The 13,341-nt window shown below is 45.0% G+C and overlaps 1 protein-coding gene across 3 annotated transcripts in view; it reads left to right on the top strand.

Moving 5' to 3' along the window:
* LOC142572967 (proline-rich protein 5-like) overlaps window positions 1–12,015 on the top strand; it is a 57,230-nt gene extending 45,215 nt beyond the window's left edge. For all 3 annotated transcript variants that reach the window (XM_075682446.1, XM_075682445.1, XM_075682444.1), the window contains exons 6-10: window positions 1,409–1,500; window positions 2,574–2,652; window positions 5,416–5,483; window positions 8,214–8,379; window positions 11,817–12,015. In XM_075682446.1, coding sequence (XP_075538561.1) covers window positions 1,409–1,500; window positions 2,574–2,652; window positions 5,416–5,483; window positions 8,214–8,379; window positions 11,817–11,929 — 518 coding nt within the window. In that variant the 3' untranslated portion in view covers window positions 11,930–12,015. The remainder of the gene's footprint in view (window positions 1–1,408; window positions 1,501–2,573; window positions 2,653–5,415; window positions 5,484–8,213; window positions 8,380–11,816) is intronic.
* The last annotated feature ends 1,326 nt before the right edge of the window (window positions 12,016–13,341 follow it).

The raw sequence follows: 13,341 nt of genomic DNA, 5'->3' as shown, positions 1-13,341 counted from the left end.
TAACTTGTCAGGCGTACGCGTGTCGTACGCAAAGTGAGAACAGTGGCCCTTTCGAAACATTAAGCTTCTGGAACGCACTGATGACGTGCCTGTGAGTGCATTCCAGTAGTCATTCTGTGTAAGCAGCTTGCGCTTTCCAGGCGACATTCCATAGCGTTCATATTATGGTTGGCACTATGGCCTTTGTTATGGTTGCCCGCTCTGCGCAAATACATTTGTGTAATGAGATTTCGACTTAGTGACGATGCAGGTCATCACAGTACACCTTGGAAGATTTTGTATGGCGGACCACAGGGTTGATTTTTGTAGTCAAACGTTTGACAAGCAACCGCCTGACCAGGTTAAAACATAGTGTATGAAATAAATGTTTAACAGTGACCACGCGCCGACAGAGGTCACGTTTGATAGACGTTAATAAGAGCAGCATGTCTACAAACACGTCAGCAGGGCCCCCAGAAGCATCTGGACACACCTTAGATTGGAACGGTGCAAGCATCTAGGTGACAGGCCTAAATATGCTATCACTAATGCGTTTAGAATCACTGAGCATTCGAACTACTGGAAACACCTTTAACAGAAATGATGACCATCTTCACCCCATTTATGCGAAGCCATTTCGTCGCGAGTTCATTTAATTAAACATATTTGTTTAAGTTGTTACAGTGGCGACGAAACTTGCCAGTGACCATAATAGCTATACAATGATTGTTTATTTGTAAGACATATGGGAATGCCTTCTCTCAGCCTGTAGGCTGTGCAAAAAAGGCTCTTCGCTTTTTGAGGCAGATGCATGACGAAGGGAGAATTCAAACAAGTCTACGAGGAGCTCCTACTTTATTTGTAGCTCGCACTTGAATAGAGTTGCATGCATGTCAACGAAGGACACCTATGGTTCGCTTTCTAGAAACTGATTGTATGTTAAGTCACGCGTCCGTGTCCCCATTTGCAATTTGCGCATATATTATGCATTGAATAGCAATGAGAGGCCACGCATGACATCTGGGACTGCGCCCTAATAGTTCACTGGCGGTCGTAGCTTACTCCTGCTCTTAATTTACTTGCTCGAATGACGCGTTTTTGTATAGATAATCTTTTCAATGCTGGTCGACTCGCTGAAGCTATCTTCCACTCTCTCCTAAACATGCAGGGAATCTCGTGTATTTACGTGGTTCTATATAGATGAGCTTCCAGGGCCTTCTTGACCAGTGCGCGCTGAGGGTAGGAATGATAGGCTCGGTCATTTTGTGCATTTCCTGAGCCGCAATATATGATAGGTAATCCCGTATAACGTTGGGCGAAAGAAAATTACTTCGCCGCGGAAGAGATAGCTGTGAAAATTTTTACTTGCTCTGCTGCAGTTTACATCGTTGTGTTATCCTTTTTTTCATTTGTTTCTCATTTGCTGCAGGAGAGAAACTGCTGGAAGTGCTTTCCTCCGAATGGGAAAACTTGTTTCGACACGTCCTGCCCACCCTTGACATGATCTTGTACGTCGTCAAGGCACGCACGTTCCGACAATCACTTTCGCGTCAGTCCCTTAGAGTCTGGAAACTGCCCCCACTTTTACGCGACTAGAAGATTTAATTGGCAACCGTGAAATCAAACCTACTCGGAATCTCGCTGCGGCGCCTTCTAACGCTGAAAAGCTGTGAGATAGGCCACGGTATACGCGAGCGCACGAAGTACTCAGCAGTGTCAGTATCGTGCGTTTCACTGTTCCCTTCAGGTACGCACACACTCCCAGCCCGATTTGTCTGCGCAGCGTTGCTTGCGAAAAGCAGTGGTGACAACAGATGTAAGACTAAGCTGTGTCACGTGCAATGCGTTTTCAGCTTTCATTTGATGCTGCTGAAGCCGTCCCACTTGCCGCAGAAATGAAATTAGAAAATCATTTTATTTAGCATGTATTGAGCTACAGTAAGCCGGATAGCGAATTTTTTATGATAATCCGCAATTTTCTCATTGGTACTATTGCTCTGAATTTAATAGTTGATCGGTTAACCAATTAATAATTATTAATTATGCAATTAGGTGGAATACAAAAATACGCCTGTTCCAAATGATGACAAACAATTTTACCTCGGTTCTCTACAGCTCTGTGGCGTTTACATAATTTTAAATTTCGGCACAGTTGCGTAAGACACCCTGACAGAGACGCTGCAAGAATGTGGGGTACACTCCGAAAAGCGATGTCAAACGCTAAGCACTAGGCTCAGAAGGAGGGTTCACATAGTTGAATGCTCTTAGCGTTCGGCCATCTTATTGATGTTCTGCATGGTGTACGGGAGTCTCTTTGCCTAATTGTGGCCAGAGGTGGCATTAGAGTTCTAGTCCTGTCAAAATTTTGCCAGGTATTAGCGTTGAGTTACGCAACAGAACAGGCACTGGAATGCCACGCACTCTCTCTCCTTGTTTACTTTTTTTTTCTCAATGAGCTCAGAGTTCTTGGCGTCATTATTGTCGCATTGGACAAAGTGTTGGCGGGAGTTACGTATGATGCACATTGGCACCTATGATGCGCAGTAAATGATAAAGTGTTAATTTTAGCGCCTATCGTAACCGTGTGTATGCAGGGTAAGGGGTCAACAACCGTGAGACAAGCTTTTCTTGTGGTGTTCCGAGACGCAGTGGTGACAAAGCTGGATCTTGAAGGTTTGTAACTGCTATTATCGGGCACATCTTAAATCACCTAGCCTGCTCGTTGCGTGCATTGAACGCGCGTTCTCATTGCACGCGCTGTCTTGTAACCGCACAAAAAAAGCAGCGTTCTTTTCCGGAAGGTAATGTCATTGTATTAAGGTGCCTTTATTTAAAGTACAGGAAATGCAAAGATGGGCCAGCTTTGTGCAGTTCCGTCTTTTATGTTCCGGAATGACTGGAAATCTTTGTGCCGAAATCTTCATTGCTAAGCTCGCACAATCCCAGTTATCTATCTGCATTGAATTCTGTGGTTTGACGAGCCAAAACCACGATTTGAGTATGAGGCACACCGTCGCGGGTACTCCTGATCAGTATTGACCATCAGTGCCCCCAATTCACTGTACACTGGCGTGTTTGCATTTCATCCCCATGGAAATGTGGTCGCCGCGACCGGCATACGATTCGTGCCTAGTAGTGCAATACCATAGCCTCTAAGCCGTCGCGGCGGGCAGTTGTTTATTCAAATTCCTTAAATTCTTCAAATTTAAATTCTTTGAACCACCATCTGAATAAGAGGTACACCTTGTGGGAGCCTCAGGATTAATTTTGACCACCTGTGTTTCTTTACCGCTTACATAAATACAAGTACACGAATGCTTTTCTTTTCTTGCATTTCGCCTCCACTAAAACGCGTCCGCTGCGGCCGCGATCTGAACCAGGACCGCGACCTCAGCAGTGCAATGCCATAGCGACTGGGCTATACCGCGGCACATATCCCAAGTTCCTGCTAGACTGGGTTGCACTAAAGCTCTTTCGGAAACTGCGGCTTACACTTATAATTTGATGCAAAACTACCTCAAGTTTGACCGAAAGAGAACGCTTTCGTACACCACATGTGATGTCAGTAGTGCTTTCGTTATGGGGGTGTTATTCCGTCTGTGCAGTCTAACAGTGAACATCTTCATAAGCGAGTGTATCTAGATGCCCAGCCCTGTCTATAAAATCCGCTGACAAAGCGCTCACCCCTGCTATGTCTTGTCCATTGCTTTCCCCATAAGATGCACCCATAAGTGCGGTGCTTGCATTCTTCTTGGCCTATTTATTTCTTCTCGCATCGCGCGAAATCACGCCTGGACGTGCGGTACATCTGCGATGGTCCGGTGACTGTTGTCCGCAAGTGATGTCGCTGCAATCGCATCATTGCGGAAGCTATGTGTATTCTTCGTCATGTATACTGTCATCCCATATGATAACTTTGATGCCGCTGTCAGTCATGACCTTCCGAAAATGGCGCTGTGAAAGTCTGCAAAGATTGTCGAACGGTTTGCGTCACTTGCACTTGTCAAAGTCTCTCAGTGTTAAGTCATGAGCAGCTCTTCTGAGAAACAGGAAAGCCACTGTTTGGCCCTTTCGTGGTGGACGAATATCAGTGGCGATTTTCGCAAATGTTACTTATGAAAAAGGGTTAGGTTGAAGTGTTTGCTTCTGGACATTGATTGATAAAAATGAGGTTTAAATCATGCGCGAGCCAGCGCAACTATATTAATATATGTCTTTAACCCGCACAACTTTAGAGGTAAAAGTTTAACATGTGCCACGAAATGCAGCGGCGTTGCATAAAGTATATTTCCAAAAGCCCTTTCTTATGCAGTGCTCTATAAAACTGCTCGAAACGCTTTGCACATCTTAACGGTGGCATATAAAACTGTGGAGTTATAATATGCTCTGGATTCCTAATGGAGGGACGTGCACCAAGCATAAACAAGCTTCAAATGTGCAGAGGTAACACGTGTGACAACGAAGATATGAAATAATTCTTCCAATAACGCTCACTGTATGATATTTACAATTTACATCGTAAGAAATGCCGCCTATTTCGAATAATTGTGCTGAAGGGGTCCCATTGCGTTGATTTCATTGGAAGCTTATAAAAATGCGTAAATTCTAAAGAACCACAACTTATGCGTTTCCTTGCATTTGATAGTTCTCTCATTAAGTCATATTCGCAATTTGAGGTTAAGATGTACACTTGATGTAGCGGCTATATTGCAGTGGTTCAAATGGAGCGATAAATTGAGAGCTGACTCATTCTTAATGCTGATTTTAGAGAAATGAGTTTGACTGTGGCGCATATGGGATGCGGTTGTTTTGCATTTTGATTTGTAGTCAATATAAATCTGGTGCCAGTTCCGTCGATCAGGTGAATAAACAGACCCTCGCAAGACGCACGGTATGATGCAGCGTTTTAGGCGTTGGCTATCTTGCTTGCAAATAGAAAATATGTGGTTGTACTTACCTTCAGCCTTCCGCCGACTGAAAACACACCTCGTCAGAGAGAACCAGATAAAAAAGCGCCTCATTCGTGTTACTTGCCTATCTTAGTACAATATACTTGATTATGCAGTGTGGTAGTGGACCGGTACATTTACTTTAATGACGCCCCAAGTAATTTCACAAGAAATAAAGTATACCTAGTCTTGAATTACTAAAGTGACCAAATTGATAGATAAAGCTCATGTACAGAGAGCAAAGTTTATTCTATTTCGCTTGTACTGGCAGTTGTGAGCAGACATTATTTCAGTTTGCTTACACACAAAATACTAGGTTTATCACCTGCCTGCGTATTCCCGTCGTAACTCGGTAGTGTCCTGGATGCTGTTGCCTGTTAACTACATTGCATCACTTGACACTGCAACCAGGACAAGATTGCCTTAGTGTTATACAGCTCTTGCTATCCAGCAAGATAAACTCTGTATGACTGGTTTATCTCTGCAGATCTCATCAACGAGAACACTCGCCACCTCGTCCCCGATGGAATCCGGCACATGCTTCTTATTCTTTACGTAAGCCTTTATCTCGTCGTAGCAGAAACGAAACTAAATCATGCATTACTACCCTCTCATGTAGTTTCGCATTAGTTTCGCTAAGTGAAGCGTTTTTGTCAATATGATCCACTTTTTGATAATAGCGTGTGTAATCGTATTGTCCCTGTTATATACATTAGTTGGGTCCCTACGATGATTGCATGGGTTTAGTTTTGCTTTGATTCATTACCACTTTAACACAATTTACACTGACCCTTCCGTATGCTCATTAACTCTTTTCGGCTTCCACCTGATTGTGTTATTTAGATTTCTGTGCAATATTTTGCGATTTCGACCAGGCTATGTTCATTACCTGTTTCATGTAGCTGATTGTGTTCAGCAATAACCATTTGCGTACCTCCCACGGCTTCGCCTCTCTGCCAGGCACTACCCTAAAGCCCGAAGGTGTTCCGGCAGACCTGATTTATGTAGATGTATAAAAGATGCGCGATAAAATTACCATCTTTATGATTATTACTTAGTGAAACATGTCGAACGCGAATAATAGTGATATATAACATAGCAATGGAAAGAAGCTTCATCCATAGGAAGAGCCGACTTTCAAGGGAATTCATTCCGACTAGGTTCCATGTTGTACATAGAACGCTTCTGCACTTATGTCCCTCTTACTAAGTTAAACATATGCAGAAATGAGATTGAGTGTAGGTATGATGCACAAATGGCGTTCTATGTGCTCAACAAGTTATGCGCCGCGATCCTTATTTATTTCTGTTCAGTCTAAGATAGGGCATCTTTGTTCATTCTGAACTCCATATACCTTATACGCGCGAAATGCGCACTGTGGCACACACAGTTCAGGGCGATTCGTTAACTTCGCCAGGCGTAACACTGAATATGATACACGAAATGTGATTTGATGTCATCGCGGCCATATGCTGCCCGCCCTCACTATATTTGACTAACACAGATATAGAGAAAGTAATGGAGCATAAAAACTGACCTTGCAGCTTTTAGTATTGCTGGATCAATGATCTGTTGCATATTTTTCAAGGGACGCCTTCGAATGTGGTTCACCCTTAGTAAGATTGCGGAAAGTGCTGTTAACTGCAGCAACGGTACGATGAAGACTGTGAAGCTGTAAAAAGTGTTACTGTGAAGCGACGTACTAAGATGAATTACAAACTAGCCCCGCTAGAAGTTCTGTGAAAGTAGTTTGGGCACAAAAATTAAGCATACCGAGTGGGGTTTCTGTGCTTAGCTGGTGAGTCAATGAAATGAAACGGCATATAAGATGCGAATACTGTTAAAACGACTTTGATCGTAACCGTCCCGGCAGTGTTTCGTACCAACATGAACCCACATTTTATGAATCAACGGAATAGCACAAGCTTCTTTTCAGGTACGCTCTGCTATGAATTGCCTGATACGCCGCGCAGTTTGGGACTCTCCGCTGTGTTTCCGGTAGAGTCACTGCCCCCGTCATCAGCTGAACTAGTGCAATGTTTTTCAAGGCCTGTTATAATTCATCTCGAAGTTCGTCTCACTAAATTAGCTAAATGAAATCCTGGAGTATTAAGTGCCAAACCCACGATCTGATTAAGAATATAGCCGTTAGAAAATCTCAGTTTTCGCAATATGTACCTAAACTTAACACGAGCGTTTTAGCATTCATTTCGCCTCCATCGAAATACAACCCCCGCGGCCAAGATCAAATCCGCGATGTCGAACTCAGCAGTGCAATGCCATCGCCACTAAGTTACCGCGGCGCGTTTCATATGACGTAAATATATGCGTTTCATAGCACTCAGACGGTTCAACGAAACGACTTTGTGGAATCACGAACCAACGGATGCCATCACAGAACAGCAACATATGCTGGTTTATTCTTTCAACTTGTAATGAACCTAAAAAGCGATACAACAGAGTCTTGAAGCAGGAGCCATAGCTACGGTATGGCGATTCATGAGCGGCGCAAAAAGTCTGGTCGAGTGGTCCGCATGGTGAGCAGTGGCTTTTCCGTGACACGTAGCCTACTTGTATCATTTGCTGTTGTCGAGACCAGTGATGTGCCTAGGCGTGCAAGGTCTACCCCGCCTGCCAAAGCGATGATGCGGCGAAGGCTTCGCTAGATATACGCTTGTACTTGTGGCAATAATGCACCACCACAACATCTTGGACTGCGAGAACAAGGTTTTGACGAAGACCCCGCATTTTCGCTTTTATGAGTACTACATAATCCCGGTATTTGCTGTCTCTGAACTTACTGGCGTGTGTAGCTGGTCATAAAATTTGATGTGGCCGAATAGCCTTAAAACTGATAAATAATTCCTTTCGTAAGTACATTCTAAGCAGCAACATAAGGGGTAAGGAGGCAAGGGTAAGACAATGAATTGTGATACCTGGAGGCAAAAGAAAAGGAAATGATTGACCCGTGTCTGTGGAAGCTGGCGTGGCCATGCGGACAGTGCTAACATTGCGTTTGAAAACAAGAAGTCGACAACCCTTAGGACAAGAATGTAAAATTATTTTAGTCTGCTAAGGCTACAACACCTAATTTCTTATTGAGAAGAAAGGAGTGAATAAATGTTGAATGAAATAAGAGAAATGTAGCTAGTGTTATTGCTTAGCTTATTTCGCTCAAATCCCTTCAGACGCCTGTATGACAACGGTCATCATGAAATCCTTGAACATGCTTCGGCACTACATATATATATATATATTTTGTATTTTATACCTGTTTCCGCGCAGAATGTCAGCGACAGTTATCCGCCAACAAAGACCAAACTGAAGCTTGAAGTACTTCTCGCACGGCTTCTGGATCCCTTCTTGGGATTTCAAGGCTTCTACGAAGGCAAGCCTGAGCCCACGGTAAAGTCTGCAGAGCCTGAAGTCGCCGCACGCAGAAAGTCAGCAGGTACGCTTCCGCGTACGGTTTCCTTATCACGTTTCTTGTTACGCGCACGCACGCACGCACACATGCACATACACACAAAAATGCCACTGTGCTGTTATAGAAACGAAGCTTGCAACAGAGCACCGCTCTGAAAAGAATGTCGCACCGCCATTTGAGGAAGAACATACATTTCTAGGCGTGTTACCCTAAATAAAACAGAGTTTATAAACTGAGAGATATCACCGCGATAGTAAAAAAGCAAAATATTACGCTCCCGTCTTGTCACACAAGCGTTCCCAGTTCTACGGAATGCCTTCAACATTTTTACTGATCTCTTGTGCTGAGTGCACTCGATTTTCCAACGGGTGTCCATAGAATATCGTCGGATTTGAGGTTGCGTGTAGAATGCGAAGAACGTTCTTTAGGCCAGAGAAGAATCCTATTAAATACAGCTTACCTACTGGGAATTTGAGCGCCGAGAGACCAAGTGCATTACTGACCTGTTACACGGTATCATGCATAAAAAATATTATTAATCTCTGGGGCATTACGTGCCAAAACAGGATATGATTATGAAGAATGCTGAAGTGGGGGGACTTCGGATTAATTTTGACACATTGGGGTTCTTTAACGTGCATCCAATGCACGACATAAGGGCATTTTGTTATTTCGCTCCTAACGAAATGCGGCCGCCGTGGCCGGGATTTAAACCTGCACTGTGGTTTCGCAGCGCATTTCCAAAGCCACTATGCCACCACGTCGGGCACTACGCGTACAGACAAACATGCCATCAAAGTTATCATTCTTCGGCTTGTAGAAGACTTCCTAGAATTCGACTTACCAGCAGATACTTTACCGATCGTGAGGAAAGCAAGTAGACTGGCCCTATGGAAGTAAAGGGCATGCCTTAAATACTGTCACATGGTTTATGCCTAATATGTTGGCGGAGAATAAAAAAGTCGGAGGATATCTTCTGTAGTGCATTAGGTGATATATCAGGAACACAAGAAAAACAGTTTTATTATGTCCTTTCTCCTGGCCTTGATCACGGTCTTTAAACGCTCTGGGTACGCTTCGATCCCAACCGACAAAGTATTCATTGGATAATTTATCTCCAGGCTCGGTCCAGCGATGCTTTCAGGGTCGCCATGCTAGTGTGCTGAAGAGCGAGGGCATCCTGCTCAATAATAGTCTTCATAGAGACGGCCATTGCGTTTGGCCCAGGGTAGTTCGCCGGCCAATCGTCAGCTAGAATGTAGCCGAGCGTGAGAGCGCGACAGCACTGCTATGGTGTTTACTCTTCGAGTTTTGTGCTCCGACACCATCCTGCTGCAAAGTCCTAGACTACTCGCAGAAGTAGGATAGAAACGAGGGCGGCGAATGAGGCAGTAGAATATCTTTAAAAGTATGCGCGAGTTTAGAAGTCTGCGCATTTTGTCACTATAACAAGAAGAATGCGGCCGCTGGCGATCACCCCAACTCAAGCCATGACAGAAACTGCCTGGGAGTGTCCAAAAACTATCCAAATGACTGCATCAGTAATCTCTGACGTAGGAAAAAGCAAGGGACGCGGTTTACTGTGGGTATTTCTTTGTCGTCGAGGATGAGCTTGATGTGGCGTAGTTCATTGAGTTTTCTTCGGGACTTCTGTCGAACGACTAATAGTTCTGACTTCTCGGGGGAGCACCGGAGACCACTTGTTTTTGCATATTGCTGGACGACGTCGGTCGCGTGTTGAAGGGCGTCTTGTTTCTCTCCTTAGGAACCAGTGGTGGTCCAGATAGTGATGTCATGGGCGTATATTGCATGCCTGATTCCTGGTATTCCGTTGAGTTTGTCAGGTAATTTCATCATAGCAATATTGAAAAGGGTGGGTTATAGAACAGCACCTTGTGGGGTTCCTTTGTTGCGGGTAGGTAACGTCCGGAAGAGGGTACGCTACCAGCAGACTGGAAGCACGCGGACATCATACTCATTGCGAAGCCAGGCAGACTCTCCAGCTTAGAAAATATGAGACCAATCTCACTGAATTCATGCCTACGCAAGCTTCTGGAACATGCCATTCTGAACCGGCTTCAACCTTACCTAGAATCCAGCTACCTCTTTCCCGGAACAATGTTCGGATTCCGGCCCCACCTTTCTACCCACGACATCCTTCTTCAGCTGAAGGAACAAGTCCTTGAACACATCTCACAGCACCACACCGGAGCGATTTTAGCGCTCGATTTCAAAGGCGCTTTCGACAATGTGGCTGACCATATCATCCTCACAAACATAAGCCTCACGAACAGTGATCGTAATACTTACAATTATATACGCGCCTTTCTAAGCAACCGCACGGCCACAATAGGCATTGGCTCACTCAGGCTGACTGAAACCATGACCACAAAATGCCCCTTTGCTTTAAATGTGTATCTTAAGACATGCTCTAAGAACAGCCTTACACTTTTGGCTCATTGTCGTTATACTAACCGCCTCCAAGAATCCTGTCGCATAGTCGAATGAGAAGAAACGGAGCCTTAGCTTATCTTGTCGTATAGGCTTGGCAATGGCTCGTGAAAACTACGTAGGCTTGACACAGTTCCTGTACTGCCGCGTCTTCTATGCGCCAGGCGACAATATTTATAGAAGAAAGAAATCAGACGATTAGCGAAAAAAGGAAAGACTTGCCAGTACTTCGCATGATATGACAGAACGTTCTTTGATAAATGGAATAAGACGTACAGTTCACATCGCGATTCATAATACTACTTCAGTGGTAAATTGCATCAAAGCTGGGGTTGTCCTCGTTTCTGTTGCGCACTTGCAAAGCTATTCATGTCGCAGAGTCGGAACCCAACACCTGGGTGAAGGATTCTTGCACGTGTGCCCATGGTGAATGGGTTTCGTTAGTTCATTGGCCTTTTTTCGCGATGGTCGTTCGCTGGTAGCTTTCACCGCGTGTACAAAGACGCAGAAATAAAAAGCCCATGCTTTCGCGCAACCAATGTTGCCAGGCCGCGAGCGTCACCGAACGCCAACTATATTATCTCTGTGAGATGCACGTGCGCGCGCGCGCGGAAGTTCCGGGACATGTGAATGTTTAGATGCTGTTGTGGAGCGCTTATGAAGAGCCACCCACTTTTTTTACCGCCGCCCTCTCCCCTCGTAGCGACTACTGGAAAGGAGGATGGGGCTCGTCTTCCACACCGATAACATAAGTATGACGAATTGACTTATATGTATGGACACCTGTACTACCGCTACAGCTGTGGCGGTTGACGGCTCTATTCTCTACGAAATTGCGCGATGATGCAACAAACGGTAGCTGGATAAATATTCTGACGGCAAGAAATGTAGGACTCCAACAGCATCGCTACATTAATTAAGTGAATGGTTTTCCACAAGCGCTCGGCCGTTCGCTTCATTGACAACCATCGTAGATGCTTTCAGCACAATACCTTTCTTTTTACTTGCAGATGGAGTACCGCTACCTCGGAAGCTGTCCCGACCGATGAGCTCCCAGCCTCGCCAGATCGAAACACTGCATGAGCTTTTTCTCACAGCTCTGCGGAAGCAGCCAGATTTTTAGTTGTTACGCGTGTCTTACATTTATCTTGTATATACTGCATCGTCAATGCAAAAGACACGGGCTTTAATAAATTATTGCGAGGTTTCCGTTGGCGTTTTCGCACACGTAAGGTATGCAGTTGCCTCGCCGCCGGCCTTCATTGGCGGTAGCGCTGCTGTAACACACAACGTCATGCACTAATGCGAATGAGCCTGTGTTCCGTGAAGGGCCCGGTGTAATTAGCACTACGACTGTTGATTGCATCCCTTCGAAACAAGAGTTAGATCAACGTTTGGTGACATGCTATTGTTAACGACGTGTGAAATTGACAAATTAAGAACTCTTTTTTGATTTCGTAGATGGTGGTGCATGGCCATTCTTACGCGGGGTGCTTTCTTTAGTCAATGCAGATATTTAATATATATAAAATAAATCAGATGCGCGCCGCAATCGTGAAGTTTTGGAGGACAAGTTCCTAGGAAAGCTGGAAATACTTTGTCGCTAATAAGGTGAGCTACAAAATACTTTAATTAGCAAAAATTCACTTATTAACTGGCTTACAGCGCAGCTTTTCTTTGCCAACCTTGGGGGCTTTCGTAACCGTGGGTGCTGCAGCCTGGCTCTTCTCTAGCCCAACAAGCCACCCAATCACACCGGAGTTACAGGAGCCGCCTCGCGGTAGAGCATCCGCCTCGTATGCGGGAGGTACCGAGTTCAAATCCCTGTGCCGCGAGAAACGCACCGTTCTTTTTTAATGGGTAGAAATGTTCCCTGACCTAGTGCTCGACTCTCATGTGGGTTCACATCTCAAATAGGGGGCCCAATAGAGATTTACAAGTTGTCTCTGGTCACCTGGTTGTCCAACCACATACAGCCCTGTTGAAGAGCATCCGCCGCGGCTGTGGGAGGTAGGTGCTACTGCTGGGTACCTGCCGGTGAAATAGGTACAAGCGCGCTCTCGGCCTGTTGGTCGGCCATTGTGGGACCTCAAAGCTGTTTGTTCTAAACGAAGGTGTATCCACCTCAGCAGGTGCATTTCGGGCGCCGCGTGGGGAATGGCCACCATGCGCGCGACCCGAGCCATCTGCGACGGGTAGAGTCATCTATTTTGAACCTCGTGCCCAATAGTCTCAGTGATATTTAATTATTTCGAATTATTCCAGACGCTTCAGTAACTCAACTTGTGACTAAGCTTATGCTCCGATATCATATCCATTACGAAACCCATTTAATTTTGTACTGTCCTGTTGTTTTTCTTTATTTTTCTGATTTATTTTGAATTTACTCCCAGGTCGTCTCAACAGGTAAACCGGAAGTGCTGCGCAAGAAACAAAAATGTCGCTCGATGCTCGTGCCACTAAAACAGGTTGTGATGGCGTTTCGGCTGACTTGATGCGAATAGCTGCAAGATAAATACATGATTGGTCAAGTTG

The sequence above is a fragment of the Dermacentor variabilis genome, chromosome 2 (assembly GCF_050947875.1).
Source record: "Dermacentor variabilis isolate Ectoservices chromosome 2, ASM5094787v1, whole genome shotgun sequence".
In the NCBI taxonomy this organism is placed as follows: domain Eukaryota; kingdom Metazoa; phylum Arthropoda; class Arachnida; order Ixodida; family Ixodidae; genus Dermacentor; species Dermacentor variabilis.
Note: the sequence above shows the minus strand (reverse complement) of the source record. Positions and strands in the feature narration are given on the sequence as shown.